The sequence below is a fragment of the Typopeltis vanoorti genome, chromosome 2 (genome assembly GCF_054136105.1).
Source record: "Typopeltis vanoorti isolate ZY-2024b chromosome 2, IOZ_Tvanoo_1.0, whole genome shotgun sequence".
Taxonomy (NCBI): domain Eukaryota; kingdom Metazoa; phylum Arthropoda; class Arachnida; order Uropygi; family Thelyphonidae; genus Typopeltis; species Typopeltis vanoorti.
Window position 1 is genome coordinate 4018605 of NC_143550.1, and position 16396 is coordinate 4035000.

Consider the following 16396-nt stretch of genomic DNA (forward strand, 5'->3'; position numbering starts at 1 on the left):
CCCACCATTGGGACTGAATCGTATGTACTATGAGTTAGGAGAGAGGGGGGGGGGGATCGAGATTCTGTGATGATAAACCCTTGCATTTCCAACAATCTCCATCAGGAGATAAGAAATGATATTGATAAACAAGCCCAAAACGTATTTTTCTGTTTAATTTCTTTTCCTTTTTGATAAGGCACGAAGGTTTCACGTGTAGCGTGTGTGTGTGCGCGCACTAAGGGTTAAGGCGATTAAAATTATTTCCACCTAAGAACATTCACAGACACCCATACCTACAGCAGGATTCAAACCTTATCAATACCTGCTGATCGCAAAGAAAAGACGCTGTTCACTCGCGCCATCTGTTTTGTATGATGGAAAACCATTACAACTCCCTCCGAGACAAGTCGCCATCAATTGCAGCCCTGTACACCCTAGACGGGATTCGTGCTGTCTTTTCCATAATTAAAGGTTTTTTTTTGTTTGTTTGTTTCAATGACTTTTCTTCTCACAAACGTTTACAGAAAATTTTATCTTTTACCCACAATTTCCGCTTTGAAGTTTGCATGCAAATACTCATTATCTTCAGGCGAAATCAAAGGATTCGATTTAATTTTACACAGATATTTGCTTGCTATATTTTGAAGCTTGTCGCATAAGCATTAGAACGCTCTAATGATCCTCTGACTGCTAATTGGGCTTAGAAAATTGTTGTAAAATTTTGCTGTGATATTTAAGAGAATTAAATATATTGACCGAACAGAAAAAAATTGATAAAATATTTTGACTTGCACTGCTGACTTTTAATATGTAAGTATCAGATAATAATCAGTCCCGTTTTTTTTTTTTTTTTTTTGAATTGCTTAGGAATCCTATGGATGGACAATATTTATTGCGAGGGGAACGAAGCTCGTCTTGAAAACTGTCGATTTGATGGATGGGGCGTGAATGACTGCACCCAGACAGAAGCAGCGGGAGTTGTGTGCGAAGAAAAGAACTCGACTAAAGCTTTATTATCGCCAGCACCATTGCTGGTGTCTCCTGCTGATAAAAAAAAGCTCAGAGTAAGTCGAGTTTACTTGTGTGGTAAAAGTTACTTATATTTCATGACAATTTTATATCCTATCTTAAGAAAGTACAACAACATGCAGCGATACAAACTGAAACTTTAATTCTTAAGAAAATTTTCAGCGAAAGAATCTGCGTCTTCATTCATTCAGAGGAGCAGGTTACCAAACGTTGGCAAAGTTCTTTAATTTTCCAGCTATTTTGCATGAAACGGAGAACTACATGCAGTTACTATTATTTTTTTAATAGTTGGGTTTAGGGCATTCTGTATTAAGAGATTTCGATCTCTTGTTAAAATCCACAGTCAGGTACTGATTCCAGCAACGTTGGATCGCACACGAGGTTGGTCCAGGAAATTCCCGAACTTCGGAATTATCGCACCAACTACTAGCTGCGTGCTAGCATAATATGCTGCAATCTAGCGGCAACATTGCGAAATAGCCTAGCGCAGTGTTTCTCAACCTGGGGTCCGCGACGATGGGACAGGTGGTCCGCAGCAGACTTAAATTAATTAAATAAATATATATATTTTTTAATTATCCAAAAAAAATTAAAATTGAATAATAAGTAAAAATTATTGAAATCAAATGGAGACTTAAAAAAACCAACAAATAGCATCAGAATGTTCTAAGGCGGAAGCAATACAACTATTTTGCTGTTAACTTCACCTCTCTTTTATTATTCGTCATTCTGCCGCTAAATTTGTAGCGGCAGAATGACGAATACTAAAAGAGGGGTGAAGGGAACAACAATATAGTTTTATTGCTTCCGCCTTCCCTTGCTGTTTTGTCAGATTTGAAGTGAACATGTGTTATCCATATTTCAACCAATTGCTTGTTGTTTATTGATTATTGAAGGTTTCCCTCCTTTAACCAAGACTCAGTCCAAGTACCACTTGGACAAAGTGTGTCGTGAGTTAACCCCAGTATTTATATATTTTTCGGAAATTTTTTTAATAATAGAAAAGTGGCTTAGAACTAGGACTTTGAAAAGAAGAGCAAATGAAACAGGTAATGCTAACCCTAATTGTAACGGCGAGTAAATCTGATACCATTAAAGTAGAGGAAACAAGCAGTTCAAAGAAAAAATACAGTAGGAAATATAACAACAGTTCATATTGGGAATTCGGGTTTACTTGGTGTGGAGATGGAAGTGAACAGAAACCTCAATGTGTTTTGTGTTGTCGAACGAGTGCATTAAACCTGCGAAACTCCGACGACATTTAGATACTAAACATTGTGATATGTAAAATAAGCCAATTGAATTTTTTCAGCGACGCTTAGGGACATTAAATCATGGGAAAGATATAGTTTCGGCCATGGGTTCCATTAATAGCAAGGCACTGGAAGCATCCTATATCTCGTTCTATCGGGGAAAATTTGCTACTTCCAGCTATAAAAGATGCAGTAAAAACTATGTTTGGCAACAAGTTACTAAAAGATGTTGATTTGATTCCTCTTTCAAATGACGCTGTCGGTCGCAGAATTAATGATATGGCAGGTGACGTAAAATCTCAGTGAATCGAAAGAGTTAAGAAGAGCTCTTATTATGCGTTACAAATAGACGAGACTACTGATGTTACAAATGATGTACAGTTAATATGCTACGTAAGATATGTGCATGATTACAACATTCCTGATGATATTCTGTTTTGTGGAACTTTGTCATCCCGAACAACTAAAGAACAAATATTTCACACTCTCAATAATTACATAACACACAAAGAGATCCAGTGGGAAAAATGTATAGGCTTCTGTTTGGACAGAGCTCGAGCCCTTACAGGCAGGCATATAGTGGGGTTGTTACTATGGTCAAGGAAGTAGCTCCGGATATGAATTGAGTACATAGGGAAGCGTTAGCCTCCAAAGGAATGCCACCATAATTTAAAACTGTGCTATACAACGCTGTAAAGCTTATTAATTTTACTAAAGCTCTACCATTAAATACCAGGTTATTTTCAGTACTCTGCAATGAAATAGGCAGTGAATATACGACTTTTGCTTCATTCTGAAATTCGCTGGCTTTCCAGGGGCAAAGTACTAACAAGGTTATTTCAATTAAGACACGAAGTTTTATTATTTGTAAATGAACGTAATTCTGATTTTGTATCACTCCTTGTTGACGAAGCATGGTTATTAACACTATCCTATCTCTCAGACATTTTTTCGAAATTAAATGAACTAAATCACTTCCTTCAGGGAAATTCTTTAACTGTTCTTGATGCCTACGACAAAATAAAGGCATTCAAGAAAAAACTGGTTTTATGGATTAATTATGTAAAAGACAGACAATTTTCACCTTTTAAGAACGGAATTTTGAAATATATTTTCCAAATAACTTTTATAAGAAATTTCTGTGGCTTCGCTACCCATTTCAGGCTTGCAGTCACGAGAACGACCTTTCGTTATCAAAAAAAAAAAAAAAAGAACAGTTAATTGAGCTTTTAAGTGACAGTGGACTTAAAATACAATTCGGTAATCTTGGTTTGGCTAGATTTTGGATCTCCCCTTCAGTGAGAAATGAATTTCCCGAATTATCTGAAGAAGCATTGAAAATCGTCCTGTAGTTTTCTACAACCGATCTTTGTGAGAAAGGATTTTCATCGCTCCTTAAAATAAAAACAAAATACAGAAATCGTCTTATTGTGTGTGTGCTGACTCTTCGACTGAAATTGATCAATATTGAGCCAGATATCCAGCAACTCTGCAAGGGCCGAGAAGCTCAACCATCTCATTAAAAGTAAGTAGTAACATAATTATATCATATTATTTATGTGTTTAATAAAAATTAAAACTTTGTTGAATGATGATACACTTTTAATCGTTTACTTCCAATTTAGTTATGTTTCCTTATGTATTCAAAACATGCTTTCAGATTTTTTATGTTATAAATGGCACAGTTTTTCCGAAATGTTGGTAATTCCTACATAGGGTTTTAAAAAAATTGCAAAAAGTGAAAACGACGTATAGGAAAATAAATTAAAAACACTATGTTTATTTTTGAAGTAAAACTTTAATCCCAACATTTTAAATTTATTTTTCTTGCTTTTCTGTTCGCAAAATCGTCGATGACATCGGCGAAGTCTAATTCATAACTCAGTTGTTGTTTTACAGACAGTATGGCAAAGTTTCTTAAACACCACAAAAGGCCGCCTGGGACGGATCCCCCCCCCCCCCCCCCACACACACCCAGAGCTACGCTTCTGTAACTTATTGGTCCGTAGAATTGTTTTCCGCATTTTACTGGTCCTTGGGCTTAGGAAGGTTGAGAAACGCGCGCCTAGCGAAAACCGTAACGTGATATTTCCATAAATCTTATGCGAAAGTACTGGTTTTCTGTGAAAGCAGTTAATATTTCGTTTTGTTCAGGTGGTTCCAGTTTTTTTTTTTTTTTCCTCTACGTTCTATACAGAAATGACGCCATATCAATAATATTGTTCCCTCTCCCCACAGCTAAAATGTTACAGAAGCCGTCTTATGAAGCAGATCCTATAACGAGATCTACATCTTCAATACCTCGTCGGACTGAGGTCAGTTTCTTATTGGCAATCTTATCTAGGTATTATCATATCGATAATACCTAGCAAGTTTAAATCTGATCTTACTCCCGCTTTTGGTTCAAGTCCCGTCAACCACATAATCTGAACGGACAGTTGTTCTCACTGGTATAAAGCAAGTAACATGCAGAATGCAAATAATATGGATAATATCTAGAATTGGATAATCTGCAAAACAGAAAAAAAATTCATCCTGTCATTTACTATGATGGCTAGAAACGCAGAGATTGAAAAATAAGAACGGCAGAATGACGAATACTACCTAACTAGCTCTACTTATCTTTCTGGGCAGCTGCATGCCTTCAAATTGAATTAATTAGCTTTCAGGTCCTCCAACGGTATATACTCCTGGCCCTCTAAGGTGGCCACTAAGGAACACCCCCATAGCGATTGGCGATTGTTGGTATGAAAATATTCCTAAAGCGTTGGTCTTATCGTGACGATTCCGTCCTTGATTACAGCTCATAAAAAAGATGTCAAGTTCCACAGGCAAGAAAACACTTTCCGAAATTAGTATAGGCAGTTAAACATTAGTTGTTATCATACTCAAGAATATAGTAAGGTGAAGCAGACTGCAAAAGACAACTTGCATAGGTCTATTATTATTATTACTATATTATTATTATTATACAGATATCTTCATGGAGTCAGAAGCCTCATCATGGGAGATCCATTTATTCTCACACTAGCCATTATACACATAATATCTATCATGCCTTTCCTTAAACTCATTCAATGACGAAGCACTCCCAACCACCTCTGGCAACCCATTCATCACTCTCTTCCAGCAAAAAATATAGTCCTAACACCCTTGCTAACCACACTTTTATAATTTTCATGGGTGACCTGTCGTTCTCTCCCATCCTGCCATGTTCTGAAAACGTCTTCAGTGTCAACTTACCCTTTTTATAACCTATGTGTTCTATCACGTACTATCTTTTTCACCTATCAGCTAAATTTTGACACCCACAGACCATCAATCTATTCTCATCGGGATCATTCCATTGACCTGGCACAATCTGTCACTCCCCTCTGGACCCTGTTCACCACTTCTTGATCCCCATAGAATCTGGGTGACTAGATCTGCACGCAATAGTACAGATGCGACAGATATGACAGCCTCATAAAGGGAAACAAAAATTCTTCTACCCTTGCTTGTTAACGTGTTCTTCAACAACCACATAATGATGGAGCCCACTCTTTCCCAAGTGCATCATCATATGCTTGGCCACAATGGCCTGGTAGTATTAATCTTTACCCATATTGCTAGTCTATTTGAGTCATCTGCAGGATTATCTATATTACCTTCATTTACTATCGCTCTTCCCAGTTTTTCATCAGCAAACAACTGAATGTTTCACATTAAATCCTATATCATTGATGTACAAATTAAACAACAGAGAACCAAGTACGTAGTCCTGTAATACACCACTAGTCACCTACATTCTTCTGGATTCAACTCCTACATAAACTGCTCTTTGATATCTGTCCATTCAGACACCCTCTAATCCAAATTACCAGATTCATATCCATCCCCATTTGCTCTAGTATATATCCAACAGAGTTCTCTATGGAATCGTATGAAATGACTTTATGAGGACTAGCAATATCACTGAGTAGCCATTTTTCTTATCCAACTCCGTGCTTACTTTTTCAAATAAAGTGATAACGGAATTGGATAAGGGAAAGTTGGATAATAGCAATAAAATTATTACTAAAGCAAGACTCTCCATAAAACCATGTTTACCCTTATAAAGTATCATTTTCCTATCTATCCAATCCTGAATTCTGTCCTTCATCAATTTCTCCAATAATTTAACCACCACTCCTGGGATTCTGATTGACCTATAATTTGCTTCTTCTGTCTTGGAGTCTCATTCATGCATTTTGACTATTTTACCCTCTTTCCACTCCACTAGTACCTTCCCAATACTGAGGCTTAAATTAAACAGCTTGGTCAGAGTAGCTGATAATTCCCTTGCACATTCTCGTAGCACAGGACCAATATGCCATCTAATCCCATGGCCGTGTTTTCTCATTGAGGTTCTGCAATATTCTAAGCACTTAATTCTTTGGCCTCTATTCTCCCATCAGCCATTGCCAGATTAGACCTTGCAATCACCACCTAGCTGACACACTCTTGCAAAATTACAACCCCACTTGTAACCCTCTGCCTCCTTGAAACTGCTCCACCGTACACAACTCTCTGATACCTATCAGACAGCCAATCCCGAATCCAGTTGACCAATCTAACATCCAGACCCATGTGCTGCAACTTAAATATCAGCTTATCATGTGGCACCCTGTCAATTGCCTTCGCGAAGTCTAAGAAAATTGCAGTATATGCCTTTCCCTCACCTAATGTTCTTGTAACTTTATTATAAAAGGCTAGCATATTGCTAAATATGCTAATATATAGCAATAATATATTTGGCAGATCTGGTTGCCAAGTGGTTGAAGTACTTGCTCTCTAGCTAAGAGGCCATTATTTCGAAATCCCATTGTGATCGTGGATGTTTGACTGTTATTTTTAGGTGGGAAGAATTTCATCGCTTGGTGTGTGCTCCACTTACTAAAACGGTTTGACAAAGTTCCATATTTGTCTCATAAAGATGGTTGGTTTCCTGATTAAGTAAAAATAAAAATAAATAAATAAAGTTATATAAAACTTCGCGAACCCACGTTACTAATTGACTTCGTGTGATTATCAGGTGAAAATCTTTCATATGAATGAGTCATAATTTTTTAATTTTTTTTACTTGTTACGCTAGAATGTTCAGTTCGTGGGGGCATTCGCATATCACGTCTGACTTTATATCCTCTCATTGAAACCCCCACAATATGATCAACGGTTTGGAACACTGTTCGAAATAGCATAAAATTATTTTCAGTTTTCATAACTAGAATATACGATTTTCTTCAAGTGTTGTTAGAAAAACACAGAGATTTGAAATAAATGTTATTTGGTTGTAATGTGTCTACCTGACATTCCAATTAGAGAAGACTACGGAAACATCGTAGTTCGATTCTTGTGCACTTTGGCCTTGGATTTTTGCAGAGATTTTATGCTGAGGGTGGACTATTTATTAAATATTATATATACCTGTAATCTTCACCAAAGAAAACCTGCGGACCAAATTGTGTAATCCGAATGAAAAATGAATTCCTAAATGATGCTGTGCTGTGATTCTCCGACATCAAAATTCATAAAAATCCATGAAACATTTTCCCTTTAGAAATGCCTGCACAACAAATTGTCTTTACTGTCAATCTCGGTGAAACTTCTGTTAAGGCGTTCCACTCGTTTAAAAAGGGGAGGGGGGAAGAAGTGGGCAACATTTGGACAGAATATGTGAGAGAGAACCTAAAGGATGTAGTGAGCGAACGCTGAAATTTTCCAGACATCAGTCAATCATTCAAGTAACCGACATAATCTAAATGTTTCCGGTTATTCTTTCCACATGTCTGGACTTTTTTTTTTAAATGGAATGAGTTCGTTATTCCTAATGTTTGCTGGACGCTAAGTCCCCCTTGCCCACAGAGAAAGTGCATTTCTCCCAAATTACTAATGAATCTCCGAGAACGAATTGAAAACGATGCTCTGCCCTGAACGGAATAATCATAAATCACTGGCTGTCGCGTCACACAAAAACAGCGATGTATGAAGTTCGTGTTACTTTATCCTGGTGTCATGCGTATCACATCTACAGCTAATTGGCTCGCAGCAAAAACGAGTCGAGTGCATCGACCTCTGAAGGTGCATAACCCCCGTCCCTCATACTTTACTGTACAAAAATACATCGTATATTACGGCGATTCATATTCGATGCGTGCATTATTTCCGAGAAAGAATGATTTAAAGGCTTTGCATACCACTCTGGCATTTCTCTTTGTTTTAGGAACTAATTAACGTTGCGTATTCTTTCCGCGATCTGCACCCTTGACCCCGCTCAACTCAAAATAAGCAATCTCAGTCATAGTCGTGTTACAGTATTTTTCGTGACGTATACAGAGAATAATTTTAGTCGTTTTTGCCATTTATTAGGGTCGTTTTTGCCATTTATTGTGCAAAATCTTACGCATGCCACGTGCACGTGGCATGCGTAAGATTTTTTTTTTTTTTTTGGCTTTTTGCTTTCATAAACGTTATTCATTATCATTCCATTTGGCAACTTAACTTTTTAAAATAATATATACATTTCATTTATTCTTCTGAACGTCAATGAAATATAAAAACCGCATTATTAGTCCTAGAGTAATTAACTAGAGAGAGAACTTTCTTCAAAACGTTTGCGAGAATTGAAGGTTTAATCATTTGAATCCAGTGATAACCAACTTACTTGACATCTGTTATTCGTTTCAGCAAAATTCAGTGAAATTCTTCTTTTGATAGTTATATTTCATGGAAGACGAGGGCGGATTAAGTAGGCCACTTTGACTTCCTGGAGGATTTGTGTCCATTTAGGTCTCACTGCGTTAATTAAAAGTTACCGCCACCAGACCTGAATGGCTCTGTTGATCAGAAATCAACTTGGAAGCATCGAGTGGAATAAGAAGTCCGGGATGACCTACATTGAACAAGAAATCCCGAATTTGCTACAGATTATAGTTTACTACAATGGATGCGAAGTAGCAATTGTAAGTTAAGCTTCGGTTCAAAAATGAAAAACAGATGGAATTTTAGCATCCCCCACTGGAACTTACTTCATGAACTCCAAAGCATCGAGACGTCATAATCAGAACACTAGTTGCAGTATTTCGATTATTCCAGGTGAAGTAAAATGTGCCGATTGTGGTAATCGTCATTAAAAAAAAATACAATTCAAATATGAAAAAAAAAAAAGAAATGAATATGAAAACGATTTGTAATTAGTCTCTCTCTGAGATTAAACCATAATTTCACCAAATGAAAGCAATAGGAAAAACAAATAACTTGCCACAATTAGTAAATGCTATTGACCGCATAATGACTACATTTAAAAAAAAAACAGTCCTGTTTCCATACAACATTTTCCTATATTGCAGAACAAATATTTTTTTCATAGGTTATATTCACCGTTGAAGTTATTAAAAATAAAATCATTAATAAAATATTAAAAAAAATTGTTTAACCTTTCCAACCAACGGGTTGGGTTCGAATTCTGCCATGAATATGGATGCTTGTGAATGTGTAAATGATTTCCATCGCTCATCTAAGATCACTGCCTTGCTTATGGTAATTGCGCTTAAATGCATGGATATAAGACTATAAATGGACAAGCTCAGCGAACACATTTTGTTGTTGTATGTGAGAAAAACAAAAGAAGTGCCACTCCTTATAGGTATAAAAACAATTATGGATTCGGAATTTTACAATATTGGAAAGAGAGCGCTAGAGAAAAGGTTACGAACACTTGACGAAGGTGACCTGACTGCTATTATCACAAGTGGAAGATAAATTGTATCTCCTGCTGTAACATTAAACTTAAATGGACACACACCCAAAAAAAAAAAAAAAAAAAAAAAAAAACTGGCGCCTATAGCAAGACTCCCGGCTTAATAAATCCTCTGCCATAAAAAATAATAAAAAAAAAACAAACTCGCCGTCCCATTTAAAGCTGGTTGTTTACTGTTACGTAAGGAGATTGCGTTGTTTGGAACAACGGCCGAGGCGAGTAAGGCTATGTTGCTAATGAGACATCAATTGCATGAATTGTAGCAGGCAATTGATGTCCTGAGGAATGAAAAACCCGAATATTTTAGAAGGAAAGTCCTTTCCTCCACAAATAAGGCTAACTCACCTTTAGCTTTAAAGCCCTTATTAGGATTCTCGTGTCCTACACGGAATTCGAACTCGGGTCTTTCCAATCTAAGGGCAACTAAGGCTATGAGGCGAATTGTTATGTTCTAATAGAATATAATGAAACCTATTTTTGGCCATTTGGCATGTTATCAGGGTTCAAAATCCCTTCGCCTGAAATTAGTTTAATTATCCTTTTGTGAGAAAATCCCTCATGCACGTTTTTCTAGTATGGCAATGGCAGCAGTTGAACCCAGTCTTCTCCACCAAAAGGCATCGTCAGTACTCGCCGTGCTTCGGTGGCAGTCCAACTGGATCACTTACCGAACCCTCCTCTTCAAAACCGAAGAATAGCAAACCACAACAAAAGTGCACTTTGTCTCTGTTTTTCACATGTTGCTTTTAAAAAACAACGTCCTTCCTCTGCTGCTTTCCTGGAATGCACTCCATGGGCATTCTTCGTTCCTTTTAATATCGGATGATCTGAATTTAATACTCATACAGCAGCATATCCAACAATTCTGGAGACAAACATGTGCTACTCGTTTAATCCTTAATTTCCTCCCAATCATTTCGCTTTCGCAACATATTATGATTTGAAGTATTGAAGTTATTTCAGGAGCATCCTTGTCACATCACTAAAGCTAACCACCTCTTCCATTACCTCCTTCATGTAATGTCCAAAATATTTCCACCTGACGTGTTTTTGCAGATAACAGCATGAGGCGTGCAGTCCAAGATGTTGACATAAACTTGTTCATATCATTTTTAGCTTTCCTTTTGATTTTTAAATTTCGTTCCAACACTGACGTGGATAAATTCTCGTCCTCTTTCGAATGACTCTCAGAGGCGAAGTAGCATTTTGCGTTTTTATAAACATATTCTAACCCCATCCACAGTCCTAACCCTATTCTAACCCTATCCACTTTCATAAAATATTCTCATTTTCTTTAAACTAATTACCAAATAAAATTGTAGTCTTTTCTACAGCAGTTTTATTTGTTTCATTGTAATGTAAAGTCTTACCTCGGATTTTGTGCTCACTTTGGATTGTGTTATTTCCCATTGTATTTTTCATGCTTGATTTGTGTTGGGTTTAATTGCTGGAGCATCTTACTTCTTCCTTTAGCACTCTCCTGCAAGTTAAATTCATCTTCTAATTTCTTTTCTTTTCGTGATTCCCGTTGTTATATTATACCGGATAACTGTATCTTCTTGCATAAGTAATCCAGTCGAACACGAAGTTCTCAAAACAAATAAATCAACTGGAGAACACGTGCCATTTCAGAGATGATAAACTCGTCTCTTAACCATAGTTCGGCATAATATTTCTTCCTATGGCTCAGATGCATGTGCTACGATTACCCTTTGGAATGATGCATGTATGAAAAATATGCATGTTCCTATGTTACCTTCGTGTTTTTGAGTCCATTTTTCCATTCTGGAATCAAATTCAATACGTTTATTTTCCTTTTTTTTTTATTCATCTGATGTCAGTATTGATCAGCATTTCATATAATCTTCTTCAAGCCATCAACCGCTTTTTCAATTGCTTCCGTCGTTACGACATTCCCAGTCGTTACGACATCGTAACATTGGCCGTTCGGCTGGAAAAACAAATTAAATCCTGTCTAGGAATAACTTCGTTCGGATTTTTAATCAAAGCGGAGTCAATCGGTCTGATATACTGATGGTAAGTTTTTCTGAAGCTCGAGTTTTCACAAAACAGACGAGCAGGCAGAAGCACAATAAAGAGACATAATAGCCTTGGTTCTTTGGTAAAAATTCGAAACAATCCAATTTTCACGATTCCTCTTTTCGAAACCCCACTTTCCCCCTCCTGATGTTGTCGTTTGCTACTTACTAGATCACTCGAAATAATTTTGCACCTAAACCAGAATTTATCACATTATTCACATTATTTATTTGGTGCATTTACCATTACACAGTGCTATGCTTAACTTGAATTGTGCGTTTGTGATCATCGCATAAGCACTAAAAGTTGCGATGATACATTGTGGTCAGAGATATATTACTGGTGTAATTTACAATAAGATGTAAGTGTTTCTGAAAATGCACTAGTCTTAAAATGGATCTTGAAATATTTACTGTTATGTAATTATTCTCCAAAAAATAAACGATTTTACGTTAAAGATACCATGCTATTTTAAATCTGGTTTTAATTCGTTTCTCAAGTAAGCAAACAGTTTTTCACCTTTACCACGAGTTGCCTAAGACTTGCACTACTTGCGGGTCACCTAGACATGCGCTACGCGTGGGATCACCCAGACTTGCAGTACTTGCAGGCGCAAACTTGACTTTGTCTGTTTGTTTACTTGGGAAATGGATTAAAACCGGGTTTAAAATAGCTTGGTATCTTTAACGTATATTATACCCAAGGTAAAAAACTTTCATAAATGATTTTACTTCTAGTTTATTACTTATAAATTTACAGCTATCATTTTAGATGTCATTGCATTCGTATTTAATTTCGGAATGCATATTTGAACGTCACATCAACGAATGTTGCTAATGTTGTTTTCGATTCTCTCTTCTTAGCTGCTAACAGACAAGCAAATAGTCGTTCGCCTGGTGGGAGGAAGAAACAAATTGGAAGGAAGAGTAGAAGTAAAAATTGATGACCAGGACTGGGGACTGTTGTGTGGAGATGGGTGGGGGATGATGGAAGCACTTGTAGTGTGTCAACAGCTTCAACTTGGTTATGCTCAAGCTGCCATTCAAGTAAATGTTTTGAGGCTAAATTCCAAATATTTTTATATGTTAATGTATTTCATAAAGTAATATAAATAACTTTCTTGCTACATAACAGTTAATTCGATTTTTTGCGAATCTTTTATTAATAATAGTTTGTTACCTGCATTGAAACTGGGAACATAGGAATGTCTGAGAAACCGTTTTCAGGTGTTCCAAAATTCCATTCTATTTTAGGATATTAAACTGCTTGCAAAATGTCTTTCTGAAAATGTCTTCCACTTTGAAACATATCACCTGTGTGCATGTCGTTTGAAAGTTTTGTTGAAGTTACATATTGAAATTCGCTTCTTGGGTATTTCACCGTCTGAATAAAGTGCAGGAATGAATGAATAAATAGATCGCAGTAAAACTATTATAAATTATTTATACAGCCAGTTATTTGCTTGCTGGTTTAGGCTTTTTTAATGGTGATTCGACTTTCAGAAGGTTGGGAACCTCTAATAATTCTCTTTATTTTTTACCTAAATAATTATTACACTGTAATGTCAGAGCATTAGAAAGTCTTTCTCTCTCAAGAAAATATATTTCTTCTTTATTTGCTAGCAGTTTTTCTTCATTTGTTAGCAAATATTATATCCCCCTCCGCATCTGGTGTATATATATTTAAAGTACGTGAGCCTTTCTTAGTACATTGTTATGGGATAGCTCGCGGTGCCACTCCTGACGATGAAATTCGTTTCTCATCGTCAGGAGAGCTAGCGCTGCACCGGGAACAACTGACTTATTTCTATAAAGAAATTCAACACAAGAAATAAAGGAGGTCTGAAAGTGACACGAAGATGTTTTAAGTATTCCAAATTCTGCATTATTAAACTCTGACATCTCGGACAACAGAAAGTGGAAAGGGTCCACATCAAGAGACTCGAGAACAGTTTAGAAACAGGTAAAATGGATTTCGTGAGTAGAAGTAGAAACAAGCAACGAAAAATATTCAAGAATGTGTGTGTGAAACGTAATGGAGGCAGTAAGAAACATAACAAAGAGGTAGGCAAATTTTTGCAGATAGTCATGTCAGGAGAATAAACACGAGCAGTTCCCTCAAAAAAAGCATTCTGGGATGGGGTGTTACCATACACAAAAAACGGAAACATTTAAATCTGAAAAGATATTTCGAAAGTTGCTTGGAAAATAAAGCGACAAACGAAGTAAAAATCGTTTTCAGATCCCTTAGAAAACTCTTTCATTGCAACTATCATGACTTGCAGAACAGAATTTTTTTTTTTTTCCTAATCTGTTTTAGTGGCAACCAAAGTTCTGCTGAATCACATTTTGATCGATCTAAACATATCTAAGTTGGTGCTTCTTCTCTATTTTATGCTTTGTCAGATGCTTTTGGATTCACAAAGCATAAAATAGAGAAGAAGAAAAACCAACTCATATATATTGAGATCAATCAAAATGTGATTCAGCAGAACTTCGGCTGCCACTAAAACAGATTAGGAAAAAAAAAACATTTCTGTTCTGCAAGTCATGATAGTTGCAATGAAAGAGTTTTTTTAATGGATCTGAAAACGGTTTTTACTTCGTTTATCGATCAAATAATAAATGCCTTTCTAAATTATTAAAAAGCCTCTGTTGGCGGATTTTAGTCGAGTCATTATATGAACTCCACATAAGTGATAAACATGTACACACGCTAAATGGAATTTTCATTCTTTGTCATGATCCTCCCCATTCCCTTAAGGCGGGTTGAGGCTACCATCAGCAGCTTGTAACTGTTGTTATTTTCCTGTTCCATTTTTCACTGGAACACAAAAATAACCAATAACCAAAAATAAGTGTATTGATTTAAAAAAACGGATTTAATTCATTGTATAATTCTTTTATTATTTATTTATTATTATTATTTTGAATATGGCTGTCTCATCAATAAACAGCTGAAGTTCTAGCACATTAATACTCTGGGTAGTTAAAGATTAAATAATTCAGAAATCCTGCCCAAACAATAAATAACAACACTTCATAAACAAAATAAAAACATGGCACTTAACAAAGAAGATTTATTAACGTAACTGCCTTTTTAAGGACTGTTCCGATCAATGACGATGCGATTCTTCTCTTACAGAACAAATTTCCGCCCGACATCACGGCCCTCTTTGCCCACGTACTTCGCTTGGGGTATTTTTTCATGTGGCAAAATAATTTCTACCAGCAAAAAGAAGGCATGACCATGGGCTCACCACTAACCCCCCCCCCCACCCCAATAGCTAACTTTTATATGGAAGACTTCGAGCAATGAGATCCAGATTCCCAAAGTATAAAGCGACCATGCGGCCAAATGGCGAATAACGATATATTCGCCATTTGGCCGCATGGTCGCTAAATTAAATACATTCCTAAGCCACCCGAACAAACGTATCCAGTTTACCATCGAGATTGAGAACAATAACTCTCTTCCTTTTAGACACACTTTTCACAAGTCTTCACTCAGGTTATTTGACCTTGAGCTCCTACTGCAACCACACACACACACACACACACACACACACACACACACACACACACACACACACACAGAGAGAGAGAGAGAGAGAGAGACCAATACATACAAAAAAGATTCATACCACCATCGAACACAAAAACTACAGCTCATTATCACCCTCAAACATAGAGCCTTAACAATTTGCTCTGATGAACAGTCGCTGAAGAAGGAATATGAACATTTGCCAAACCTTTATAAAAATGGTTAAAAAAAAGAGTTCACAAGTTCCTCCATAATAATACCATGAAAGTAAAAAGATAAGATTACAAAGATGTCATAGCCATACCACACATTTGGTGAATATAAGAAAAAAATAGAACACTAGAGAAATACAATAATCAGGTACTTTCTCAGCTCATCCAAAAGATCCCCTTCCTAACCTTGCTCACCCGGGGTTTACAAAATCCATTGCACCTGCAACTTACCCTACAAAGGGGCAAAAATACGATACGCACAATTCCAACAAGAAAAGACGAACACAAACACCACATTCCTTCACTGAATTCCTTCACTCGTCAGACCATGCATTCCCAACACGTCTCAGACTCAACTGCAGAGGCACCAAATTCCTACAACGCACCGAAACCTGATTTGAAAGAAAATTCAAGGAAGCTCGTGAGATGCCGATTCATTTTCCTAATATCAACAAAAATGATGGATTAATAATTCAAGAACCTCGAACACCCATTTGCAACCTATATAGCATCCGGAGCATGATGTCAGAAAACCCCAACACAAGAAAATATTAAGATAA

The 16396-nt window shown here is 36.7% G+C and overlaps 1 protein-coding gene across 1 annotated transcript in view; it reads left to right on the plus strand.

The window, feature by feature from the left end:
* Positions 1–16396, plus strand: part of Loxl2 (Lysyl oxidase-like 2) — an 81678-nt gene that overhangs the window by 22507 nt on the left and 42775 nt on the right. The window contains exons 2-3 of the mRNA XM_090403229.1: positions 850–1046; positions 12945–13127. Of these exons, the coding sequence (XP_090259355.1) occupies positions 850–1046; positions 12945–13127 (380 nt within the window). The remainder of the gene's footprint in view (positions 1–849; positions 1047–12944; positions 13128–16396) is intronic.